The sequence below is a fragment of the Impatiens glandulifera genome, chromosome 8, assembly GCF_907164915.1.
Source record: "Impatiens glandulifera chromosome 8, dImpGla2.1, whole genome shotgun sequence".
Taxonomy (NCBI): Eukaryota; Viridiplantae; Streptophyta; class Magnoliopsida; order Ericales; family Balsaminaceae; genus Impatiens; species Impatiens glandulifera.
In genome coordinates, this window is record NC_061869.1 from 28,777,948 (window position 1) to 28,804,444 (window position 26,497).

The 26,497-nt window shown below is 30.0% G+C and overlaps 2 protein-coding genes across 2 annotated transcripts; both read right to left on the reverse strand.

Annotated features, from left to right (window-relative positions):
* Positions 1-9,310: 9,310 nt before the first annotated feature.
* LOC124911917 (nucleolin-like) lies at positions 9,311-13,791 on the reverse strand. The gene is made up of 3 exons (XM_047452449.1): positions 12,901-13,791; positions 10,908-11,160; positions 9,311-9,948 (listed from the first exon to the last, which is right to left on the reverse strand). The coding sequence occupies exons 1-3, from the start codon at positions 13,225-13,227 to the stop codon at positions 9,578-9,580; spliced, it is 951 nt and encodes a 316-aa protein (XP_047308405.1). The 5' UTR covers positions 13,228-13,791; the 3' UTR covers positions 9,311-9,577.
* A 2,380-nt stretch (positions 13,792-16,171) lies between these two features.
* On the reverse strand, positions 16,172-23,847 carry LOC124911626. The gene is made up of 15 exons (XM_047452129.1): positions 23,609-23,847; positions 23,440-23,517; positions 23,286-23,335; positions 23,119-23,172; positions 22,121-22,173; positions 21,624-21,696; positions 21,022-21,083; positions 20,689-20,757; positions 20,389-20,494; positions 19,534-19,604; positions 18,660-18,760; positions 18,350-18,445; positions 17,494-17,561; positions 17,013-17,058; positions 16,172-16,439 (listed from the first exon to the last, which is right to left on the reverse strand). Exons 1-15 carry the CDS (start codon positions 23,807-23,809, stop codon positions 16,359-16,361), a joined length of 1,209 nt encoding a protein of 402 aa, XP_047308085.1. The 5' UTR covers positions 23,810-23,847; the 3' UTR covers positions 16,172-16,358.
* Positions 23,848-26,497: the final 2,650 nt, after the last annotated feature.

The following is a 26,497-nucleotide window of genomic DNA, read 5'->3' on the forward strand; positions in this document are numbered from 1 at the left end:
GCAATGAAAAATTAACCACATTCTTAATATTTTCTGTTAAGAGGTTACAAAGTCTACTTCGAGCTAAACCTCAAGTTAGTTTTACCAAACTAACAAATAACCCTTAAATTTTACATTTAGTACAATTTCAGTCAACATAAAATATTCTATTAAAATAGTAACCTAAACTTATCAATTTGTGTAAAAGCTACAAATTATTCATTTATCTTGATACTCCCCCTCAAGATGCACATCTTGCAAGAACAATCGCGATCGAAGAAAGCTGTATTATGGATAGTCCAAAGCCTTTGTAAAAATATCAATTCGGAAATCATTAATATGATATGAAAGTCACTTAATCTCGCAAGTTGTCACAATTAAACTACGATACTTAGCCTCGACTGAAGAACGAGATTTAATGGGTTGATTTTTTGTTTTCTAAGAGATAACCGAATTTCCAAAATGATACAATAACCTAATAATTGCACTTTCTTGTTAGTTTCAAAAGTTTAATCCCAAATCAATTTAACTTTAGAATAATGCTCAACAATATCATAAGTACCTTGTTGAATTGTGATATATCATTCCTTAACTGAAAATGTCTTGGTCAGTTGTTGCCTTCGTATTTACTTCGAATAATTTTGGATAGTTGTTAAGCAATTATAACATTCTAGAAATTAATTTTCATATTTTTATCCATAGTGCTTATTATCTAATTTCTCACCATACCACCTATTAAAATAAAAAGGGAAATATTATATTTAATCGTTATTTGGCTACATAGGTTATGTCTATTACAAATACATTAAATTATATTTATAAAGAAACTAATATAATAATAATATTATCATAATTTATATTATTATGATAATATCTTACATATATTATCTTATATTCTAACATTCTTTCTCAAACTCTTGATTTAACAATAATAAACATTGGGAGTTTGTTAGTTAGAATACAAATGTACTCATCATTTTTAATCTTCGTTCTCTTCTCTCTTCTGCCCAATTCATTATCATTCACCCAGAAAGCAGCTCTTCTTTGATTTTGACCAACCATAATCAACAAGCCACAACAACCAAATCAAGATCAATCAAACCAAGTTTCACAAACTTCTCCTAAAACTAAACCAAATTCAACTCCTTATTCTCAACAAAATAACAAAAACCAATACCAATTAAACTAAGCTTCACAAACTCCTTCAAAAAAAACCAAATTCAATTCTCTATTCTCAACAAAACAACCAAAATCAAAATCAAGACCAATAAATTGAAATACCCTTAAGTGTTAATAGACTAAAATACCCTCAACTGCTAATTAAGATAATAAAAGTAATATATCTAACAAATGATTAGAATCATCAATCAATGACTAATGTAACCATTGATGGAGGCAGTGAAAGACTGTCACTTGATTGACTCAAGAATGATAGCAAGGCTCTAATACCATGTTAAAATAAAGAGTGAAAGATTGTATTAAATCGTTATTTGGTTACATAGATTATGTTTATTATACAGACATTAAATTATACTAATAAGGAAACTAATATAATAATAATATTATCACAATTTATAATATTGTGATAATATCTTGCATATATATTATCATATATTCTAATAGTATCCACTAGATTTTATTGCATTACTCCATCTACATCTACATCTAGTGGCATTTTACAAGATCCGTCGATGAATCTTAGATTCATTTTATCTCATATGCCAGCCTAATACTTGTACTCCACTCATAATAATGAGATTTTGTTAGTATGTAATTATTGCACTTGCAATATCTCCATTTTGAAGAAGTAGTGGATCAGTGTTATATTTCCTCTTGTTCGTTATTCTCCTCTTTAATCGAGCCTTTGTTTCTTGATCTGTGATTGAAGACGACGATTCTTTGTTGATAGTCAAATTAGAGTTTGAGTTGTCCACTTCTTGATTTTTATCGGTTGAATCACTCTTCTTTGTGTCTGAAAAATAATATGAACCACGCTCTAATATCATGGACTAATATAATTTGCTAGACAAAATCGTAGAGAGAATGCAAGTAAAAATTAACCACATTCTTGATACTTTTTGTTAAAAGGTTACAAAGTCTGCATCGAACTAAAACCCCAAATTAGTTTACCAAACTAACTAAATAGCCCTTAAATTTTACATTTAATACAATTTCAGTCAAAATAAAATATTTTATTAAAATAGTAACTTAAACTTCTCAATTTGTATAAAAGCTATAACGCTAAAAATTAATTCATTTATCCTGATTGACCAAGATCTATAATGACGTAAATGAGAATAAAGTGAATGTTACTATTTCTAAAAATGTAGTTGGCAATACGAGGTATCTCATAGTTACATGACCTAATTTGATCTTTTTAGTAGGTCTAAATAAGTAATACATAAAATTACCAAGGTAATCACATTTAAGCCTATTGAAAATGATACTCAGATTGATAAAGTATTAAATAAATAATAGTGTGTAATGGATTTGCTTGAAGCATATCAGGCCGAGTGAGAATATCATCAATATACTTGGATTGAGAAAGAAATAAGGCATCTTTAGTACGAGTGGCTCCCATTCCAAGAAAGTAATGTAATTGACCTAAATCTTTAACAGGGAATAATTTATTTAATTGAAATATAATTTTTGTTAGAAACGATTTAGAGTTGCCTGTGAGAATAATATAGTCCACATATACTAAAAAGTATGTTGTTATTTGAGGTGCATGATACGTGAAGAGAGTCGTGTCAGATTTCGATTCTTTGAAATCAAAAGATAATAAAACAGTCCAAAGAGTAGCATACCAGGCATGAGAAGACTGTTTAAGACCGTATATTTCTTTATGAAATTTGCATATATGATTAGGAAAATCTGGATGGACAAAACCGGGTGGTTGTGCCATGTAAACTTCTTCTTGTAGAGACTCATAAAGAAATACATTGCTAATATCAAGTTGATGAATGAACCATTGATAAGATATTACCAAATAAAGAATAACACAAATAGTAGTGGGTTTTACCATAGGACTGAATGTCTCTTCATATTCAATACATTGTGTTGATGGAATCCTTTAGCCACGAGACGTGCTTTATGTCGATCAATAGACCCGTCAACTTTATGCTTGAGTTTGAAAACCCATTTACATCCAACAATATTATGAGATGGTGTACGAGGAATAAGAGACCATGATTTATTCTAAATAAGAGCTTTATATTCATTTGTCATGGCAAGACGCCATTGTGGATCCTTATTAGCTTTGGTAAAACATGTAGGTGTAGTAGCGGAAGAAGTAGTAGTGAGAGCTAATGAGGACATAGATTGTGCTTTATTGCGTGTGATCATCTAATGAGTAGAAGATTTATGTGCATTAACTGTTGTGATAATTGGTTGTGTTGAAAGAACAATAATAGTAGTAGAAGAAGATGATACAGTGTTTGGTGATGTTTTGGAGGTCAAAGAGGGTGATGATGGAGACGGTGAATTGATATGAGATAATAGTTGTGGTGTTGATGAATTAAGTATAGTTATTGGAAGAGATGTCTCATTATCTACTTATGGTTTAGACAAGTGCACAAGGTCCTTACTTTTGAAAGGAAAAGAGAGTTCGTCAAAAGTGACATGTCGAGAGATAAATATTCGTCCAGACGGAATGTGAAGACACTTATAACCTTTATGAGATGAGTTGTAACCAAGGAAACTGCATTCAGTAGTATGAAAATCGAGTTTGTGTTGATTGTATGGCCGTGTGAGTGGATAACAAGAACACCCAAATATCTTCAAAAAACCATAGTCGGGAGAAGAATTAAATATAGTCTCGAATGGTGAACGTTGATGTAATGTCAGAGTAGGAAGACGATTGATAAAATATGTGGCTGTTTACAAAGCTTCACTCCAACAATGTAATGGCATAGATGCATTAGCCAATAAAGTGAGACCAGTTTCCGTAATATGACGAATTTTTCGTTCAGCAATACCGTTTTACTCACTAGTATGTGGGCAAGATAAACTATGTAAAATACCATGATTATCCGTTAATAATTTGAAATTTCTATATTCTCCTCCCAATTAGTTTGCAATATTTTGATTTTACGACTAAATAAATTTTCAACAGGTCGAAGAAAGTTGATAAATGTATTCAAAACATCCGACTTTTTCTTTAGCGGATATATCCGTGTGAATTTTCTAAAATCATCCACAAATGTACGAAATAACGACAACCAGTAGACGAAAATTTAGGAGCAGGTCCCCAAACATCTAAATGAATTATGTCTAAAGGAGCCATAGATGTATATTTTGAATCCGAAAAATGTAGTTTATGTGCTTTCCCATATTGACATGATCCACAAAAAGAAATAGTATTACTACCTGAAACTGGTAATTTAAAGTGTGATATAACTAAAGATGTAGTGGCGCTAGAAGGATGTCCAAGTCGTGAATGTCAAATTTGAGTCGGAGATCGAATACCAATAAATACTTGTTTATTAGAACATGTTGAAAACGAACTTTCAATAGGTTCAATGCAATAAAGTCCGTCCTTGAGCCATTAAGAAGCACTATCTTTGTATCTCGATCTTTAATAAGACAATCATTTGGGTAGAATTCAAAAAATACGTTATTATCTGATGAAAATCTCGCGACACTCATTAGATTTTTAGTAATATCCAGAACGTGTAAGATATTATGTAAGTAGAGAGATTTTTATTGATTTAAAATTTTAGTGGTACCAATATTATAAATATTTAGAGGCATATTGTTTCCCAATTTGATAGTTTGAGTACCTTTATAAGGAGCATATACGTGTAGATTATTAAGATCGGAAGTAATATGGTCGGTAGCACCTGAATCTGGACACCAAATGGGATCTACAATAGTAGACGATGTAACTAACATTTTCGTAGGATTTGTAGAAGGATTAAAATGAGGGCACTCGAGAGCACTATGTCCTTGTACATTACATATTTGACAAGATGGATTATAAAAACAACTTTCGGAACGATAACCAATTTTATGACAAAAATTACATTGCGGACGATTATTGTATCGGTTCTGTCTTTGGTTCTTTCCGCCTCCATGCCTATAAATATAAGCAACATTCGTCGAAACGTTTGAGCGCGAAATATTTTCATAATGGAATTTTCTTTTATTGAATATGAGTCCTTGTTCATGATTTAGAAGGATGTCTGTCATCTCATTAAACGATAGATCTTGTCCGGAAGTTAGAGCACATATCATCGGCTCGAACTCGTCTCCAAGCCCGTTGAGTAGAGTTAGTTGCAGATCTTGATCAGAAACATATTGTCCAGTAGCGATAAGTGCATCTAACAGGTTTTTGATGTGTTGAATGAAGTTAAGAAGAGAGTCACTACCTTTGTGTGCGTTTAGAAGTTGACTTCGTAACTGAAATAGTCGACTCTTTGATTGAGAAACATAGATTTTCTCTAGGGTTTTCCAAAGTTCTTGCACCGAAGATGATTTTGAGACTTGTTGATGAATCACGTTGGTTAATGTTGAAAATAGTCATGCAAGTACCCTTAAATCTTGGATACGCCATTGTTTAAACTTTGGATTCTTGATTTGAATTGTATTATTTTGACCATCTGTTTCTTAAAGAAATTTGGGAGGAGTTTCAATATTTCCTTCTACTATATCCATAAAATCATAATTTAATGATTGGAGTAACTTGTGATTTCCAATAGATATAGTTATGTTTATCAAGCTTTACGCTTCCAGATATTATTGGTAGAACTGAGAAGTGATATTGTTCTTCCATTGAAATTATTTTCGAAAGTTTTCCCTTATAAGCTCTGATACCAAGTTTGATTTGTAGAATTGATAAAATAAACAAGAACTATTTGATTGAGTTCTTGAAGAGAAAGATTGAGATAATATTATTGATTGAATGAGTAATCTTTACAATAATTTATCTATTTATAATAGTAATAGAGAAATAACTAAATTGAGAAATTATAGGAATTAGTTATTATATTTAACTTAATTAATAAGAGATAAATAAATAATTTCTCTTAACTATATATATATAATGATGCTTAATTTTTAAAGTGTCCGGATTGCCGGGTCGAGAGCTGTGGTTAATTTAGATATATGTGAGAGTAAATGGATACTTAGGTCGGATTGTGGGTTGACCCGCCATAAAAATTTTACCGAAATATTTTTTTCACAGTTTTTTATATTATTTTTACTCGTGCAAATGTACGGGATACATGCTATTTTATTTAATACTTTATCACCGACATTAAAAAATATTAGTGATATTAATTATGTTTAGAATATCAACGAAAATGAATCTAAATTATGTCTTCGTGTTGGAAAATGATTTGTGTCTTGTTCATCAAAGAAGTAACATGTTGGAACCAATTACCGACGAGAATCTAAGGGAAATTGTTGATAGAAAGAAAAGGTTTGAAGTTAGAGACTTTTGAAGGACCAAGGAAATCAATGGGAATAGCATAGGTTAAACACATTGGCGTTTAGGGGAGAGTTTTGTTGGTATTTAATTCATTTATTAAAAACTAAGACCAAGTCAATATTATTAAGGTCTATTTTAAGTTACTTTCTTTCAAAGAGTGGGGATAGTAAATAAATAAAGTTTGACCATTATTATTTAATTAGTTTTTATTATGATTTATTATTCTGTAATTAATTTATTATTGATAGTATTTTAGGTGTGGTATAAATTATATAGGATACAAGTCGTATAAAAATATAAATTGAACCAGATATAAATAGTACACGATAATATAAGTTGAATAAATCATTTTTTTGGTTTGAAATATAAATATTTTGTATATAATTTATAATTTTGTAATTATATATAATATAAGAACATAATTTAAGTAAAAAAAATTAATTTAATTAAAAATAAAAATATGAATTTAAAATAATTTTATATAATGAATATTTAATTATTATTATTATTCTCTTAATTTATTTATTATTACAAATTATTGTATTATCATTATTTAATATTGTAATTATTATATTTAATAATTAATTTAATTTTAATTATAATTATAATTATAATTATAATATAAACTATAAATTATATTTATTTAATTTAAATATTATTAATAATTATTATAAAATAATATATATATTAAATAATATTATTTATAATATAATTAAAGTATAAAACATTATAATAATAATAAATATGTTGTCACAAGAGATTTGAGCACATAACTTACAAACACTTTTAAACTACAACTCATGACCACTCAAAGAGACTGGCCCAGACCTCTCAAAGAGACTGACCCAGACCTCTCAAAGAGACTGACCCAGACCTCTCAAAGAGACTGGGGATATTCATATTTTGTTGCCGCTAAACTAGAAGATGGGATATTATAATAATATTAAAATTAAATAAAAATATATTTAATATATTATATAATAATATTATTAATAAAGAGTATAAGATAAACTAAAAATTAAGTTCATATAAGAAATTATTGTTACCTTCTAGTTATAATTTTATAATAAATATGAAATATAAATTGTATAGAGCTATTTATATAGGGTATAAAACTTATACTAATAATAAAACTTAATTAAACATCATATTAAAACACTCTTAATATACTTTTTTTATAGTTTCTAAGACTGCATAATGACATGTAATTCTTGATATTTAAGCATTGGACTTCAATAATAATATTTTGTATCTTTTCATTTGATCAATTCTAATAACTTACTAAAAAAAGAAATGTTTCAAATCAAATTCATCTACATTTTTTTTCAAAATTTTGAATGTATTTGATGTTTTCCATGTGACCAATTTTTCTTATTAATCTTAGATTTACTTTAGTATTTTTATACTGAAATAACTTATCTAAATCGTCAGTTCGGTTTGGTCGGTTTATTGACCGAAATGGAAATCTAAATCGTTGATGTCAGTTTGATAAATTTGAAATTGTTGGTTTAGTCAGTTTGATCGGTTCAGTTTGAACGGTTTAAAAATCGACTTGGTCGGTTTAATCGGTTTATTCGGTTTAAAAACACAATTATCAAATCTACATAAATAGTTATAAAAAAATTACTTAAAATTTGTTACTATAATATAAAATCAATGAAAAGTTTGAGTCGGATGAATTCAACCATTTTCTAGTATAAAACTTTTTTTTAAAACTAGTGAGAGAAATAGTTAATTACTAAACCAATAAAAAAATGGTATAATTATAAATAAATAAATAAAAGAATAGTAATAGAGTTGAGCTGGGCAGGTTATAATGGTCCGTGAATAAAACATTGAACTATAAAGAGTCTGAAACATTATTTACTTTATTATTATAATATATAATTATATATTAATATATATAGGAAAAAGAATAACGTAATCGTATTATACAAAATTAGTATATTAGGTGATAATGATACCGCAAACCGATGAATCGAACCGTATAGCTCGGTTTAGTCAAATCAGAACCGATTTGAACTCGATTTAGGTGGTTCGGTTTAATATTCGGTTTGGTTTGAACGATTTCGATCCGATTTGAATGATTTGATCGGTTTTCTTATCCCTTAATATAAACAATGATCACTTAATCAATCTTATTATTCAAATTTTTTACCATGTAAATATATATAAGGTTATCATTTAACCTTAAAATACTTAATTTTTGAAATGACACATTAATAGAATTATTTTGAAATAATTATTCAAATAACATTCTAATAATTAGATAAAAAAAAGTTATTTAAATTTTATTTATATTTATACATAGTATTATCAAATATTATAATTAATATAATAAGTGTATTTATCCTAAACAAATGAATCAATGAAAATGTTTTCCCTTAAAAATTATAAAATAAGTGTATTAATATTTATCAAGACATGAATTTTATCTAACAAAATAATCTTGACACGCTAACCTCATCTGATCTTCTCATTAATATTCAAACTATCAAAAAAAAAAAAAACTCATTTTATTAATTAAAATATTAAAATACATCTATTTTAATTTATTAAATTTAAATATAATAAGAAATTTAAATAATTAAATCAAATAAATTCTCAAATACCTATTTTTTCATCAAACAAATCTTTTTAGAAGAAAAATACTCCAAAATAAACCAAGATCAAACAAGCTCTAAAAGAAAGTTGGAGATAAGACTCTTATTTAAGAGTACATATAAATTCACTTGTGCAAGATAAATCTAACAGTATTATTGTTGGTTAACTCCCTTTTTGGTAAATGAAAATAACAAGTTGCCAATTTATGCAAAAATAAAAACATACATAAAATTAACTCAAACTGTAAACCCTTTTTTTTTACTAAAACCAGAATCTAATAACATGAAAGAAAGTTCATAATCAAAATGATATCCATAAAAATTCTATGAGAAAAATTGTCTTAGTCAAACAAAGAAAAAGCAAGTAAAACCCTATCTCTTTCTTTTTCTCACCTGTTTTCTAGTAAAAAAAGTAAAATTCCACAAAAATAAAATTATATCATCCAAGAAATGAAACAAGAAAATCCTGATTGGTTTAATAATTGCTTATTATTATTATTACCACTCGCCAAATAAACCAGAGAAACCAACCATTCACACCAATAATGCAAGATAACAAAACCATTTACCGAACAGGTTGCTGATTGTAATGCGTTTTCTCCTTCTTCTTTGCAGCCGCAAGCCTTGCAGTCCTGGCTGCAGCCTCACTGGCAGCTGCTCTAGCAGCCCCATCCATTTCCTTGGTCGATTTCTTCTTCTTAAGCAAAGCCACCTTCTTTAGTTTCTCCTTCATATCGACTGCACTTAAGTCTTCCACCTTCTCAGTAGCAGCTGCTTCTTTCGTTTCAGTTTTATCTGTTTCCTTAACAACAACCACCTCCTTCACCACCTTGTCCTTCTTTTTCTTCTTTTTTCCAGTTTTGCTCTCCACAGCAGCACTCTTCTCTGACTCGCCACCATTTGTGTTCTCTATCTTTTTCTCTTCTGTCCCACCACCTGCACAAGATTCAACTTCATCACAAACTTGCCCACTAAACCTAGGTTTTGTTTCATGTGGGTTGACATCATTCAAATCATCAACAAAATACTAAATTATGATTACTTTATTTTTATAATATTGAATAATAAGGACATTTTGGTCATTCTATCCAAATAACTCCTTACACCAACCAAGATTTTTTTTTCAAATAACCCACAGATTAAAACAAGGGCCTAATAAATTTAGTAGACATTGACAGCAGTAACAAATGCAGAATTAGAGTTTGTGAATGTAGTGTAGCTCAGTGGTTAGTCGCTTGTTCGACCCCTATTTGAAGTGTTTCAAAAAATAAACAAGTGCAGAGTAAGAATCGATTTGTGAAGGTAACTGATTAGAACTCAAATATCATGTGTGTTATCCCAAGAAGAAGGGATATCAAAGTCCAAGAATCTGGAGAAATTCTAGACTTCAACCAATCAACCTAGACTACCCTGGAGAGAATAATCGATCAACCTCGAATAATCCTTGGGGCTATTTCACTCCATGTGTTTCAATCAATTTATATATATGTGAAAAATAAGAGTAACACATTTATATGATAGTCTAATAAATAATAAAATACTAATCTAATACCAATTCAACTTGGCTTGGTGGATGAATTGTATAATACATGTCACATGTTCTCAACACTTTGTGTTAACATTGTTTGTACTATTAGAACTATTTTAATATAAACTTTTAACATTTCAAAAAGAAATAAAAACCTACTTACTAATAATTATCCCAACTTAATACTTAATAATTACTTATTATTAATGAGAAATATAGTTATCTAATTCTTCTAAACGTTTCGTGTCCTCGAATTTGACCCATCAAAACCCTAATATTATATGAAGTAATACCAAATTCTTCAATCAAAATTAAAGGAAAAACTAAATTGTGTTTTGTAAGGGAGGAAATAAGAAGTGTTGATTACCAAGAGAATCATCTTTCACACTAGCCTCAGACTTGGTTAATCCCAATTCAGCAAGAACAGCATCAAGCTCAGCAAGCTCTTTCTTCTTTAGCTCCTTCTTTGAAAGCTGTCTCTCTGGATCCTTCAGTGGCTGAGGAATTTCTGCAACCTTCACAACAACTGACTCCTCATTCTCATCGTCAGGTTTGTGCTCGTGGTCTTCCTCATTCTCATCGTCAACTTCATCTAGATCATCTTCTTCGCTCTCACTTTCCTGAAGAAAAACATTGATAGTCAAACAATTAGAACAGAAGATGGACACTGAAGAGTTGTTTGATAGGGGGTTATTTGGAAATAATCAGATCATTTGAAAATAATCGTGTGTGATGAGAAAGTAGAGTATTTCGATAAATGACTTAAATACCCGCGTCAAACAAGCCCCTAACGAATAGAAAAGGCAACTATAACCTAATTGTTACAAGGCTACCTATAATGGTGAAAAAAACATAAGAAAAAACCCTTTAACTTGAGTGATAAAAGTCACAAGGAAGAGAACCTACAACACAAATATATGTTCCATTGTAGCAAAAATAAACTATACAACCCTAAATAAGCATCGCTTAAGAATGAATCAAACATCATTAGGAATATCCGTTGTCTAGTCTAAGTGGTGAGTAATCCATGCTCTACATACTGTTAAACTCAGTTAAAAAAATAAAGAAATCAACCCCTAAATAAGCATAGCTTAAGAATGAATCAAACAGCATTAGGAATATCCGTTGTCTAGTCTAAGTGGTGAGTAATTCATGCTCTACATACTGTTAAACTCAGTTAAAAAAATAAAGAAATCTTATATCCATCAGATCCAGAAAGAAGAGGAAATCTCCATCTTTTCACAGTTTTTTTTATGTTTTTAGGATCAGATAGTTTGTTATGGACTACAAATCTAGTAGTAAATAGTATTATATGGGAAGTTTTGTAATTAGTAAAGAAATGAGAGGTTAATTAAATAGTAGTGATAATGTATTAGGTAAATATGAATGAAATGAATGGGATTTCTTTGACCTATTAGGAATCTAATTTGTCACTTTCTTTTCGATTTTTTTTTTACTTTTCTTCTCTCTTTCTTAACTTGTGATTTGTGAACGTGTTTCTTGTTAACACCCTCTTTTATATTTAAAGTTGTTGACCTTTCCTTAAAAAATGAACAATATGAAAGTTGTAATGTCACGAATCTCTATTCTTCCACTCAGACTTTAGACCATACTCTTCTAATCTGAATTTCTTCACTATATCTTCTCCATCTAAATCCTAAGGCCTTGTTTGATATGGGTTATTTGGGATTATTTCCAAATACCCACTATATAATCTACCATCATATAAACCATCACATTATTCAAAAACTAAATTACTCTCCATTTTTTATTCATTATATATTTATATCGCTAATTTTTACTAAAATAATCTAGTTTAGTTTCTCATAACTACATGATATAGAGTTATTTAAAATTAACCAGGTGGTTATTCAAATAACCCCAAATCAAACAAGGCATATATCTCTGATCTAGGTTTGTTACATAATTAGACATAAGATTCTCAACCCATAAACTATTAAATATTGAACTATCAAAAGCAAGAGAAGAGCGGAGAATAAGATAACAATGTAGTTTTAAACAATGTCTTAGAGTGGTCCAATTCAACATGACTCCATGCTCGATTTGTACATTAAACATTGATTGTATTATCAGAAGTCACTTTAACAACAACTCTATTACTACATACTTAAACATTTCAATAGACTTTTTTTCTATTTATATCAATAGACTTATTTTGTTATCCTATGAGAAACAACAATGAAATAGACAGTCACAATACCAATCATCTGAATCTCACTAGTCAATCCTACATAGGCGTCTGAATCCCAGAGGCTAACCAATCATTAAGGAACAAGATATGCAATTATTGATTGCAAAAATGTAATGTTAATATACAAAAAAATAAAAAGATTTCTCACCTCTGCAAGAGCTGGGATATCCTCCTGTTTTGGATTATCAACCTCAGCAGCCCAAACAGCTTGGATAGGAGCTGTGGTGGCATAGTAATCATCATCGTCCTCATCTTCGACATCAGCCCATGATTTAACTGTTAATGGTGTAGGGTTCCAGAAAACCTGCGGCTCAGGCTCTTTCTCTCCTTGCCTCTTATCAGAACCCTTTCCTCCCTTGGATGAACCCTGCTCTTTGTCGGATTTCTTCTTCTTTCTCAAGGTTCCCAGAGCGGCAAAAACGTTAGTGCTGTTCAAAACCAATGAATCGTCCTTCCTGTTTCCACCTCCAACCATTTTTCAATTCAGTCTCACCCCACAGTTCACTCTAACAAAACAATAACAGTTCTCAGATGCCCAATTCTCAAATCCAAAAACTGTTTTCTTGTCTTATTTCTATATATTGGAACACCCAAATAGATGTAAGCGAAACGCAGAAAAGAAAACTCAGATTTTATTTTGAAGAAAAAGAAAGATTTCAGATTGAGAAGAAAGACGCAATAAGCCAAAACTTGGTTGAAGTTTGTAAAGAGAACGAATGAAGGGAAGGGATTAGAGAGACAGAGTGAAGTGAGGCATGTACAATAGGAATAGGAAGTGAAAACGCGATCAGATTAGATTAGATTCACGAGTTCGGATTCATCCAAGTTGGATTGCACAGAAGAAACGAGAGGAGGGGCGGTGGGATTTCTTTGGAAATCGCAGATCGAGAAGAAGAAATTGTTGGATTATGCAACGGCTGGATAGGAAAAGTGAGGAGTGATGCAAAAGTGATCTGATAATTTTAGGGTTTGGATGAGGAAGAGAGAGAGATCAGAGAGCACGTTTCCTGGCCACGGACCTGCTGCAATTATACAAATAGAGAGAGAAAGAGAAAGAGAGAGAGAAAAGGCCATCCTGTCATACATATACTTCTCCAAAACAAAGAGGGATAAATTTGACTATTCCAAATTAAATCATTTTTATTTATTTACAACAAAAGAATATTTATTTCCAAATCACTCAAATATCTTCATTTGGTACTCATTTCTTATTGATTATCATTTTTTAAACAAATTACAAAATTATATATATTTCGCAAAAATTTGTGATTTTAATTATGTTTACAAAAATTGCCTTTTATTTACACTTTAAACTAAATAGTATAATAAATGGTCTAAAATAACATCATATTTTCTTTACTAGTTAAAACATTTTGATCTATTTTATTTTATCATTCAAATTTTTTTATTTTATATATAAAATACATTTATGTTATAATTATTTTTCTTATATCTACCCTTAAGGTATTATTATTTTTTTAATAATATTTAAATTATTTATAAAAAAGAGTTGACTGTTATAATACATATTTTATTTTGAAAATATATATATAATATTAAGTGTGAATACACTAATTCAAAATTGTATTCACTTTGAACAATTTCAACAATAAACACTATAAAATTTTAATAAGATATATTTTTAATATATATATATATATATATATATATATATATCAAACAAATATTTAATATTTAAAAATATTAGAAAATTATCAATAATATGTTTTAAAAAATATATTAAAAATATATATATATATATATATAAATATTTATATTGGTGAACAAAAAGAACCTAACTAAATTATTGTAATTGTAAAATAAGTGAAAAAATAAATTACTTTATCTGATAAAAAAAAAGTTTATTTCTTATAAGAAAAAAAACCTAAAGTTATAAAAAAAAAAAAAAGGATAATTAATTGAATATTTAACTCAATTGGATTTAAAAAGTAAAAATAAAAATAATTATAAAAATGTAAAATATATATTATAAGAACTAGATAAAAATAATATATATTTTTTCTAACTCTAACTTAATCATATTTTTCATACTAAAAAATAAAAATAAAAATTTAATTATCATATTTGCAAACAAATAGTAATTTGAATTTTTGTCAATAAATTTTTTTATTTAATAATTTTTGCCAGAAGTAAAAAAATTTCTGCTTCTAAGACCAGCCGCAGCAGGGGAGTATTTGAAGGGTTATTTGGGTGTCAAAAGAGGAGGGTGGGAGGCAGCAGGGGAGCAATTTTGGGTGTCAAATTTTGGGTGTCAAAATTTGACACGGGTGTCAAATTTTGTTTGGCCAATGAGATCCTGCCATGTGGCAGGCTTTTGATTTTACTTTTCTTATTTTAAAAATACATTTTAATAATGATTGATCAATAAAAAAAATAAAAAAATTATATCAATATTTTTTATTTTTCACGATCTATAAATAGAGACTTGGTTTGTGTCATTTGGACACCAAAAAATTTCAGAAATTTTCTACCATATTATCATCCTTGTTTGTATCACATTTCTTTTAAAATCTTCAAACTCTTTCATCCTTGTTTAGAGTGTTTGTTTTCTTCTTCGTTTTAAATAATATTTGTATGTTTGATTTATCAAGTGATGAATAATATTGTTTGTGGTTAAAAAAAATGAAATTATGTATATGTTTAAATGATGTGGAAGTGAGAGAAAGTGAAAAAGTAATTTTGATACTTTGAATAACACGCTGCTGTATGACATGTTAAAAAGTGGGTGTTAAAAGAAGTGTTAAGCTGACGTGGCAGGGTGTTAAATGAAAAAATTTAACACCCTGCTGTGGGTAGTCTAAGAGGTTCATTATGAGCTTTTCTTTTGAATATTTTCTTATTTTTATTTAGGTGCATCAACATTTATAACAATATGCATTTAAATACCAATGAAAATATTTGTGTTTATATTTTGATACTGTGATCTTAATCACATAACTATACACTTTTTTATTTTCATGTAAATTCTTATTTAACTTTAAGAAAAAAAGCTTAGTGGATCAAAATTTGTATCCAACAAAATTATATTATTTTGTTCTAAGTAATATGCATAGCCTTTATTGATAATGAAAAAAGAAAAATATTAAAAGTTAGAAAGCTAATGTTGTTCAACATAATAAGTTTTCCAAACTTCTAATTAAAAAGGGTTTAATAAAAAAAATTATGTGATAACAAGATGACCATCAAAGAGAAATGTAATCAAATTCAACTTGTTGCAATTGATATTGAAATAAGTAAATTTTTTTCTAAGTATTTTTCAATAGAAAATGTGCAAAAATTTTGGGCATTAGATTAACATGGTATTTTAGGAGGCTACCTTTTCTCATAGAAGCATTAGTATTAAAGCAGTAACAGTGGAGTGATATGTGAGATTTTGATATTACTCAATAGATTGATAAAAAAAAATCAATGGATTTCATCATGATATTTTCTTAAAACAACTCTCTTTATTATCAATACACAAATGTGAGCTGTGACTAATTTGCTTATAGTCTCCTCAAAAGTCTGCATTATTCAAATTAAATTGATGACAAACAACCAAGTCCAAACATAGATAGAGGAAAAAAAGTGAGAAAACATGAGATTTCATGATTTCAGATGATAGTACTTGTCAAGAAGCTTTTCTGTGTATTCTCCAAATGTAAGGGAGTCATGGGATGAGATTATCTGGACAACACAAAAACAAACAAACAAACTTATAACACTTTAAAAAAAAAAAAATTTGCAAATGAACCCGGCCAGGCCAGGCCAGACCCATCTGCACCAAGAATGGTTAGGCCAGCTGGGTAATGGCCTGACCAAGTTTAGTCCAATCAGCTTACATGATATTAATTTGGTTATATTAATATTACTTAGGACTTGTTTCAAAGTGGGTTATCATGAATTAACATCTCATCATCAATCATCAACTAAAATATCAAAATAGTCTAGTTTATATACAACAATTGACCCAATAACTCATTTAAAATAAGAAAAAAATATCAAAACAACCCCACATCAAACAAGCCTTCAATGCATAACTAATTATAAGAAAATCACTTCAAGGTAAAAAACAAAAGCTAAAATGATGAACGATCAAATTCTATTGAGTTTCTTGATCGATATGCTTATGGGAGAAAGAAGTTTGGCTAAAATATATTTGCTTAGATTCATCTAATAAATGAATTTGTTTTTCCTTGTTTCCTAAAAGAAATGCTCAAGTTATGCACATATCTTGTATTGGAGAGGATTGGAGAGTACCTCTTGATGAATATGGACTGTGTCTGGAAAATTAAGCTTTTCATTCCTGAAATACAAGAAAATAACAAAATAAAACTCAAGATGTACTCCTCCTAGGCATAATCACCAATGACGACATACTGTCAGGCATCTAAAAAAATGTTAGGAGTGTTAAGAATGGAGTTCAATAGACTTCTTAGCTGTGAAAGTTATCCAGTGTTCTCTCATATAAAGGGTTTATGCCATTTCTTTCTCATGTATTGCTGTGAATCAATCTACAATCACTCTTTTAACCACATCAATCAAAATACCAAAATACACATTTTATTTTTAAAATATTAAGGATATTTTGGTCATTTTATTAATATAATCCACTTTTACATAAAAAATCTTTTTCAAATAACCCAAGAAACAAACAAGATCAATAGCAACCTGATTAATTACAACTCCTAATTAAGGCTAGGAGTAATTAACTATCTTAAGAAGTGACAAAAAAGCATACCAGTCAGGCTGCATAAAAAGTGCAAATGTAGAGCGTTCTATTCCAGATGCCTCCTTGCCTTTAGGTGCCTAGAGACAGAAATGAAGAAATAGGGAATTAAGTCATGGTTAACAGCAAACACAATAAAGAAAGAGAGATTTAAAGTTGTTAAGGATTAAGGAAATGTCAAACTGTAAATTTTAGGGGAATAAATCATTATTCATGATGTTATCACTGAAATCATGCTAATTGGACTGATAGAGGATATGCAGCAATCAAAGATTTCGATTTCTTTTATTCCATATTTCATTGTTCTTATATGCTAATAATTATAAATTACACCCCTCTGTACACAGTTACATACATAGAAAATACAAGATATGTATCTACCATTCACTCTTTCATCTTCATTGTATCAGAGCCAGGTTACCATGAAGTTAATATCGAGAGAGATGAAAGACTGAATTGTAGACAAATTTCTTGTATTTCTTATGTATGTAACTGTGTACAAAAGAGTAATTTATACAAAGAGATTATAAATAAATAAGGAAAATGCAATATGGAATAAAAGAAATCGAAATTTTTGATTGCTACATATCTTTCATCAGTCCAATTAGCATGATTTCATGGATAACGATTTATTCCCTAAAATTTTCAGTTTGACATTTCTGTACCCCCCTCAAGTGGGGTTGTACATGTTGTATAAGCCCAACTAATGTTATAGCATAAACGTATGTGATTGTTAACCAATCAGTGGCTAAAATCACTACAGTTGGTTCAGTCCTAAATAATTCTCCACACATCCACATACCCCTCACTGAACCTACTCAAAAACCAAACAATTCTCATCGATCAAAGAGATGAAAAGAACAAGTACCTGGACACAATGAGGTGTTGCACAAAGAAGGCCTCTTGATAAAATTTCAGTAGTTTCGCCAATCTGATATGCTATTTCATCTTCTCTAATTGCCACCTAATGCATTAAGAAAGAACCCATGTTAAACTATAAAGGAAGAGGCATCCACTAAAACAAACAAATACAAATGAAGATGAAGATGAAAATGAATAAAGCTAAAAAATTAGTGAAGTCTTTCCAATAAATGAATGAATCATTTCTTATGCAAGATTGAATATTTAAATCAAACATAATGTTCAATACTAAGATTATAAGTTTCAGGTTTTATTACTTTGACTACTTGGTTATTGCGTGCTCTAATGTACAGACCAGCAGCTTTATCTGGGCATGGAACTTCTGCTGCATCTTTATAGAACATGGCACAGGTAAGACCTACAATTTCAAATTCAATAGAGAATGACAAAATTAGTAACAAAGAAGACGTGAAATAATTTCCTCACATGGTCTGTCACATACTAGGGTTTCAAGTTAATGGATCGAACTGGTTAACCTAATTCGATAAGGAATTAGTATAAATAGAGTAGTTAGATACATTAATGTTATGCCTACTGATATATACTTGCATTCTTTTTGTAAGAAGCAAGTGTCATCAATAGGCATAACATTAATGCAGCTAACTACCCTATTTATCTCATTGGTATCAGAGCATAATCCTCGCGTCTGCGCCCTTCTATCAGTCTATACTTGTTTTCAGTTCTGTCTCATTCTGTAACAAAAATAAAAAATAAAAATCTGCACAGGCAAGCCTCTTCTTGTCTTCATCCCATGAAACCAATGAAGAGAACCCTTACGGTTAGGGTTTAATAGATCAAGAAGGGAGATGAGAAACGATAAGATATTACAACTATCTAGAACAAGTGTCTATCAAAAACCACAAAAAATTTCCCCCCAAAAAAAACCACAAAAATTATGTAAGCTAACTACTCTATTTATACTAGTTCTCTATCTAATTAGGTTAACATGCCCGTCCCATTAACATTGAAATGAAACCCTAGCATGTAACACGGTCATTACAGAAAAAGCCTCATAAACATATACGAAAACCTTAGCAGCAAGGAAAGGTACAAGAAATCTTCCTTGCCATGTTATTTGATTTAGCATCATCAGCATGTATTACAGATAGAAAAATAGCAAAAGGAGTATACCTGTTAGGGAGCCATGATCAGTATGCCAACCACACCAAGATGACATGGAGTCGTCAGTTGTGCTATGGTCACTGCAAGAAAAACCATTGTGGCTTAATAACTGGATAAAAAGTATATTGAGATGCAGAAAAATAATGTGTCTAATACTAAAGAAAGATTCATGTCAACTAAAAGCATACATGAGAAGTTGTAATTGTTCTATGATAGGTAAGGCATCGAATGTGCTTGCTTTTTACACACCTATTAGCTTCTCCAATGTAAAACTTAGATGAAGGTAAGGATAAAATTAAAATCCACTAAACAAAGGAACCTGTTACAAGGCAGTCTAAGGCTGCATAATATAACTGGTATGAATAATAAATAGATAGTTAGTATTTAGTTATTAGTTATAAGCGTTTAAAGTAGTTAGAGATAGTTCTAGTAGTTACTAGTTGATAAGTTGTTATTTTTAGTTATGATTAGTAGTATAATATTTTTTAAAAATAAATGAATAATATATTGTAATGTGTAATGTTTTGTTGAATCCTTATTGAATGAACTTGAATAGTTCGGGTTCTCCTCCCATCTATGGCTTATGCCAATTCTATCTTTTATATTTTGGTATTGCATCATAACCATGGAAAGGCAAAGTTCATCAGGAGCGTGAAAAGGAAATCTCCAATTGAGATGATAATCACAACTAGGTGGAGAGAAATGTTGTATTCTATGTCCTCATGAAGAGATTTGACAGACCCTCTAAACCCAAGTGTGTGAAAGAATCCAATCTTCTTTAGCGCCTTGAGTTGGAGAGTAGAGCGGGTATATCACATGAGGAAATATAGTACAGTGGTATAAATATGTTCATGCTATAATTACCTCCACTCAGAAGGGAAATAGTAAAGGAGACGGCCTTTGTGACAACGAGAGCGAATAAGTGTCTGCTCAAGCCCTTCGCCTTCATGTCTTTTCAGCCTTCTGGATACTGCTCAATTATATTTAATCAAACTAATAGAACAAATACAATAGCACCGTACAAATGTTTCTAATATATCCTCCAGTCCTCAATACTGCTTACTTAGTGGCCATTCACAGTGAAGACACAAAGGGGAGAAAAAGACTTTCCTAGAGACTATTGACATAGAGGAAACTAAAAGAGATAATAAGATTTGAGAATACCATATTTATCACAGTGATAGGCAATCATTAGCCCAACATCCAGTATCAGCCTTCCAAGAGATTTGAAAGCTTCATATCAAGTTAAAATTTGTGAGAAATACAAGAAATGGACAAAATAAGCTAGCAAGTAAATGAAAGAATTCTTCCTAAATTATGTTGCATCATGCTTAATGCAATATCCATAAGAGAAGCTTGTTCATATCATTCACTACACCATTACTCTCTTAGTAGACTAGTTGACCAGAGAGACAAGTCTCCAAAAGATATTAGCAGGAAAATTGAAAAAGGATAACTGATTAGACAAAACAGAAAAGTTAACTAAGCCAACCATACCCATTTCAAGTTCTGGTAAATCTCTATTAGGCCATATATTCTGTCCACAGTATGATGGATACCTGGATAACAACGTGAAACCAAATGAAACGAACAGGTTCAGGTATTCAATTGTCATGAAAAGATACAGCAGATGAAGCATCTGCAGTTGTGTCCAGAAGGATAACTATTTAAAAAGAAGAGAAGAATCAACTCTGATTTGCAGGAACACATGATTTCTGTTTCCTTTTCTGATGTTAAAATGAATAGTAGTGATATCTTATTCATTCATGGATCAAGGGTAGACTATCTAATTGGTTCATTACCGACTTGTAAAGTTTAAAACTGTAACAGGTGTATTATAGAATATAGAAAGGAGTAGAGACTTAACTTCACACCATTCATTTCATGCGTATAGCCTATGGCTCTATTATCTTATGTAGGACCTGACGTAACAAACTGCCAGATCACTAACAGAATATAAAAAGAATCTAAGTTGTTTAATATATAAAGGACAACTGGCCTTGGGGTAGTCACTAGAGCATTTATCCTCTACCCCTAGCTTAATAGGTCTTCTCCTAACCAAAACTCAGTTGAAATAGGATATCTATAATTATATTTACCTTTGTATAAGGAATGCATCAGTTGTAGGAATATCAAACACTGGATTTGCATAAAAGGAGCCTTTCAACATATCTGCACATCCACAAAAACATAAAAGTAACAGTTCAAAAGAAATACACACCCAGGTTTAATCATGAACAAAGTTAACATAAGCTCTCTAGTATCCACATTTAAAGAAAAAAAACAAGATTTATTCCCTGGAGGAAGCTTAGCACGACTCCCACAACCATGACCTCCCACTTTCATTCAATGTGTAGCTGGAATTGAACCTAAGACTTTTGGGCTCTTAGACAATAATCTTTTCACTTGAGCTACCTAGATGTGTTTCTAGTATCCATGATTATTAAGCATGTAAGCGAACTGAATCATTAACGCTACTGGGTTGGAAATATGTTTAATAAGACCTAAAAGTACCAGACTCAAAAAAGATAAGCAAAAATGTTGAAATGAGCAAGAAGAGTGTCTTTAAGAATTAATAGACTGACGTGGTGCTTACCAGGTTTTCCGGATTCAAGTTTTTCTTTCGCGTGACTCCATCCAAAGTTGTATCTATAAATGACCAAAGAACATCAAAAAAATTGTCCATGGAATTTTCACTCAATTTTGATTGATCGCCTCAATATATGGCATTATTTGATGTTTTTTCCCTCATAATTAATAAAATCAATATAGTTTACTTCTTTTATAATGACAATTGCTAATGAAATCCTTATAGATGTGAGCATTGTGCAAATCCAGCACGACCCAAGAATATCGTGCCAAATGGCTTGTCGTGCCGTGTCAAGCCCGACCCAGTTCCAACCGCAAATACGCCCCAATCATATGAGTCGCGCCTGACCCATGTCACAACAATTTATCTCTTTTACATGAGCCATTTTAGAATTTTTAGAATGTGCTATTTTGTCAACATCAAAATCACATTTGAAAATTTTCAATGTAAAAATAAAAGTGATTTTTTTGACATTTAGTATGAAAAGTGTGATTGACTTATATATTTTAATGAAAAAAGTTAACGAAAAAAATGTGAAAAGTATATGAAAGAAGTGATTTTATGTCAAATTTGTATATCTCGCTACATAAAAAAGTTTTAGATGACAATTTTTTGCCACACAAAATAGGATACCAAAAAGGATGGTTTGTCATAAAGACATGATAAGAAACCACATAGTCATGATGTTTAATAATTATTTTGTGCATTAGCAACTTCCATTATTAAGGGTACATTACATTGATTTTGTCAATTAATGGGATAAAATCTACACTTTTTATTTAAAAGAAATCATGATTGTAAAAACAGATTCTATGAATGAATGCCACACAATCTTGTAGACAAGTAAAATATCAAAATTAAGGGAAATTTGGAGATGCAACAAAGCTAATTCTCTCCACTAATTACTTAGAATTTTTTCTCTTCCTTTTTTAAGGATGAAATCTCTTTCATGTTCACTCACTGGTAACAACTATCGATAGTGTAAGTAGAGTAATTTATGCTACCTACTGTTTGGATCTTCCAGTTCTTCCTTCACTTGTTCAGGCAAAAGGGCTAATCTGATAAAGTATAACAAATGTTAGTTCAATATTCCAAGAATTCTACTTGATAGTCTGTGCATAATTAGTGACACTAAAGAAAGAATTAAGATTCATAGACCAGCAGCAAATACCTGGGGGAGAGCGGTAGAAGATTTTTCCGCAAAGATGAATAACAAGGGACCTGGAGTGAAACAGAGATAGAAAACCTACAATAATCTTATTGTAGCGAAGGAAATGATTGTAGAAAATAGCAGAAGAAGAGAGCGAAAACGATTCCATACATACATTCGAAATCGATAAAATTCCTAATCCAGTCGGTCCAAAACCTTGTTCAATCTGGGCTGATAAATCGGCAGTTCTGTCCTGTAAAGAATGAAACGTGAAAAATAGAGTAAACAACTCGGGTGAAGATTGGAATCAATAGATTATGAGAGAGTGAACAAAGAACGGTTACACATAGGTCTGAATAGGATATTGTGATCATCTCATGAATCTCTGAAGGCGCGGTGTTGGAGGAGGACGACATGTTGAGGTGGGAGAAGCGGCGTGATAAGGTGGCCGGCCGCCGGCGGCAGAACGGAGAGAAGAGCGCGGGAAAATCGATGATGCAGTAATTGCTGCTGGTAAACAAAGGAATCGTCGGCTTCAGAATCATTAGAATTTCATTAATAATAATTAGAGAGAGATTGATTGTAAGGGAAGATTTATTTATTTAAATTTCATTTCATTTGATTTGTTTCACATTAACATTGTATTAGAACAATGTAACGTACTAGTGATTCATATCAGATTAATTAAGTTTTTCTTATGAGTTTCCCTAAATATGAGATTGATCTTCACTTGTCCATTAATCTCTCCTAATAACATAAATTTTCAATTATTTCCTTTCATACCACTCTTTTGTATTTTTATATAGAAATAATAATAAATTTAAAACGGTAATAAATAATAATAAATTTAAAACGGTAATTGCAGCAATTTTTTAAATTTAGAACTCTTTTAATATTTTATCATTTATAGAACTTTCAATCCCTTGTTTAATTATATTTAAAATTGCCACTAATGCCGTTAACTATTTAACATTAATTTGATTTTTTTATTTATTATTCTAACCTAATAGAATTGTTTGCTTTCCTTGTTTTGACCGCGACCAACCTTCTTCTTCATCAACGTATTCTTCATCAACTGTTTGCTTCCTCATAGAATTGCTTGCTTCCTCATTGATGGGTCTTCTCCGTCATCTGTTCTTCTTACATCTTCGTCCATGTAGTATTTTAGGGTTTCATTATTCTTCAAAATGAATGGGATCCCCAAATACATTTTTCTTCTTCTTCCCTTCTTATAAATAGATTCATTTTGGGGATCCCATTCATTTTGTAGAATAATAAAACCCTAAAATATATGGACGAAGAAGAAAATACCCGTAAGATGTGTAAGAAGAACAGATGACGGAGAAGATTTGTCAATGAGGAAACAAGGAATCAAACAGTTGTATGAGGAAGGAAAGAAGCAAACAGTTAATGAAGAAGACACTGATTAAGAAGAAGGTAGGTTGCGGTCGCCTGTTAGTTGCCGTAGCCGACGCTAGTCTAATGAATAAAAGAAATAAATAAAATATTTAAGTTAGAATAATAATAAGAAAATAAATAAAAATCAAATTAAATTAATGTTAAATAGTTAACTATGGCAGTTTTTAATATAATTAAATAAGAAAATGAAAATATTATGAGAGTCCTAAATTTAAAAAATCACTCTACAGTCTTAAATTTATCATTATTCCCATTTCATAAATAAATTGAATAGAATTCATTAAATAATGTACCTAAAAAGTTTCATTATTCCCGTCTCATAAATAAATTGAATAGAATTCATTGAATAATGTATCTAAAAAGTTTTTGCTAATAATTTAAAAAATAATAATAATATATAAAAATAATAATATTATTTATATCTATTCCTCAACTCCTCCTAATATAAATTTTACAATTCTAATCCTTATATATATAATAAATTTATTATATAATCTTATATTTGTGTGTAAGAAAATGAGAAGCTGAAGATATAAATATTTAAATTTATACTTTATTATTATAATAATTTTAAATTAATATATAAAAAATTAGAAAGAGATGATAAATAATGATAAAATAATTAGAAATAGATAAAAAAAATAATTATAAAAAAATTTAATAGATAAGAGAAAATGAATAAAATAAATACAAAATTATAAAAATGAACTAAATGAGATAAAATGAATAAAATAAATAAATTAGAGAATGAAAAAAAAGATTACATAGAATATATAAGAGATAATGAATAAAAATATATTTAAACGTGAGAGAAGAACATCAAGATTATTAGGAGTGGCCAAACCTACGGATCGAATACGATCCGGTATTTCGGATCGGATATCCGCTTTTATTTTTTTCAAAAATTGCGATCTGTATCCGACCACTATCCGATGCGAAAATACCGGATCGGATCGGATCGGCCAGCCGGATACCCGCTAATCCGATTTTTTTTCATATTTTAATTTTTTTCATATGCTAGAAAATTGAAATTGTTCTATTAAGGATTTCAATTATGAATAATACCGATTTGAGAACATATCTAAAGGGAAATGGGAAGAAAAACAAATGAAAGAGACATATTTTTGTTTAGGTTTGTAAAAGAAAATGGGAGAAAACATAAGGAAGAGGAAGATTTTGTATTTTTGTTTGGTTTTGTAAAGAGAAGAAAGGAAGAGATAGATTTTTGTTTAGTTTGTAATTGTTTAATAATATTTTTATTTAGGTTTGTAAAGATAGGAAACACGAAGGAAAATATAGGAAGAGAGAGATTTTTGGTTGGGTTTGTATTTATTTAATTATATTTTTGTTTGAGTTTGTTTATTTAATAAATTTTAAAAATGATTGGATCAGCTTGGATATCCGAAATCTTTTTTGCCCGATCCGTATCCGATCCGAAAATCCGGTAAAAATATCGGATCGGATCGATATCCGAATCCGATCCATCGGATACGGATTTTTTTGGATCGGATCGGCCGGATCAACGGATATGGTCTTTCGGATCGGATTTTTTGGCCACCCCTAAAGATTATAACATATTTATCCTCTAGTGACTAATCGATAACCTCTAGAAAGTGTCAATGTAAAGAGAAGGCTCACATAAAACTTTTACCCTTATGAGAATAGAGGTAAGGAGAAGGCTCACATAAAACTTTTACCCTTATGAGAATAGCCGGTGTTAGAGAGTCTCAGAGTTACTTTTTTCGATTCTATGTGAATCGAAAATTTGGAGAGCACTTATCGGTCTCCTTAATATATATATATATATATATATA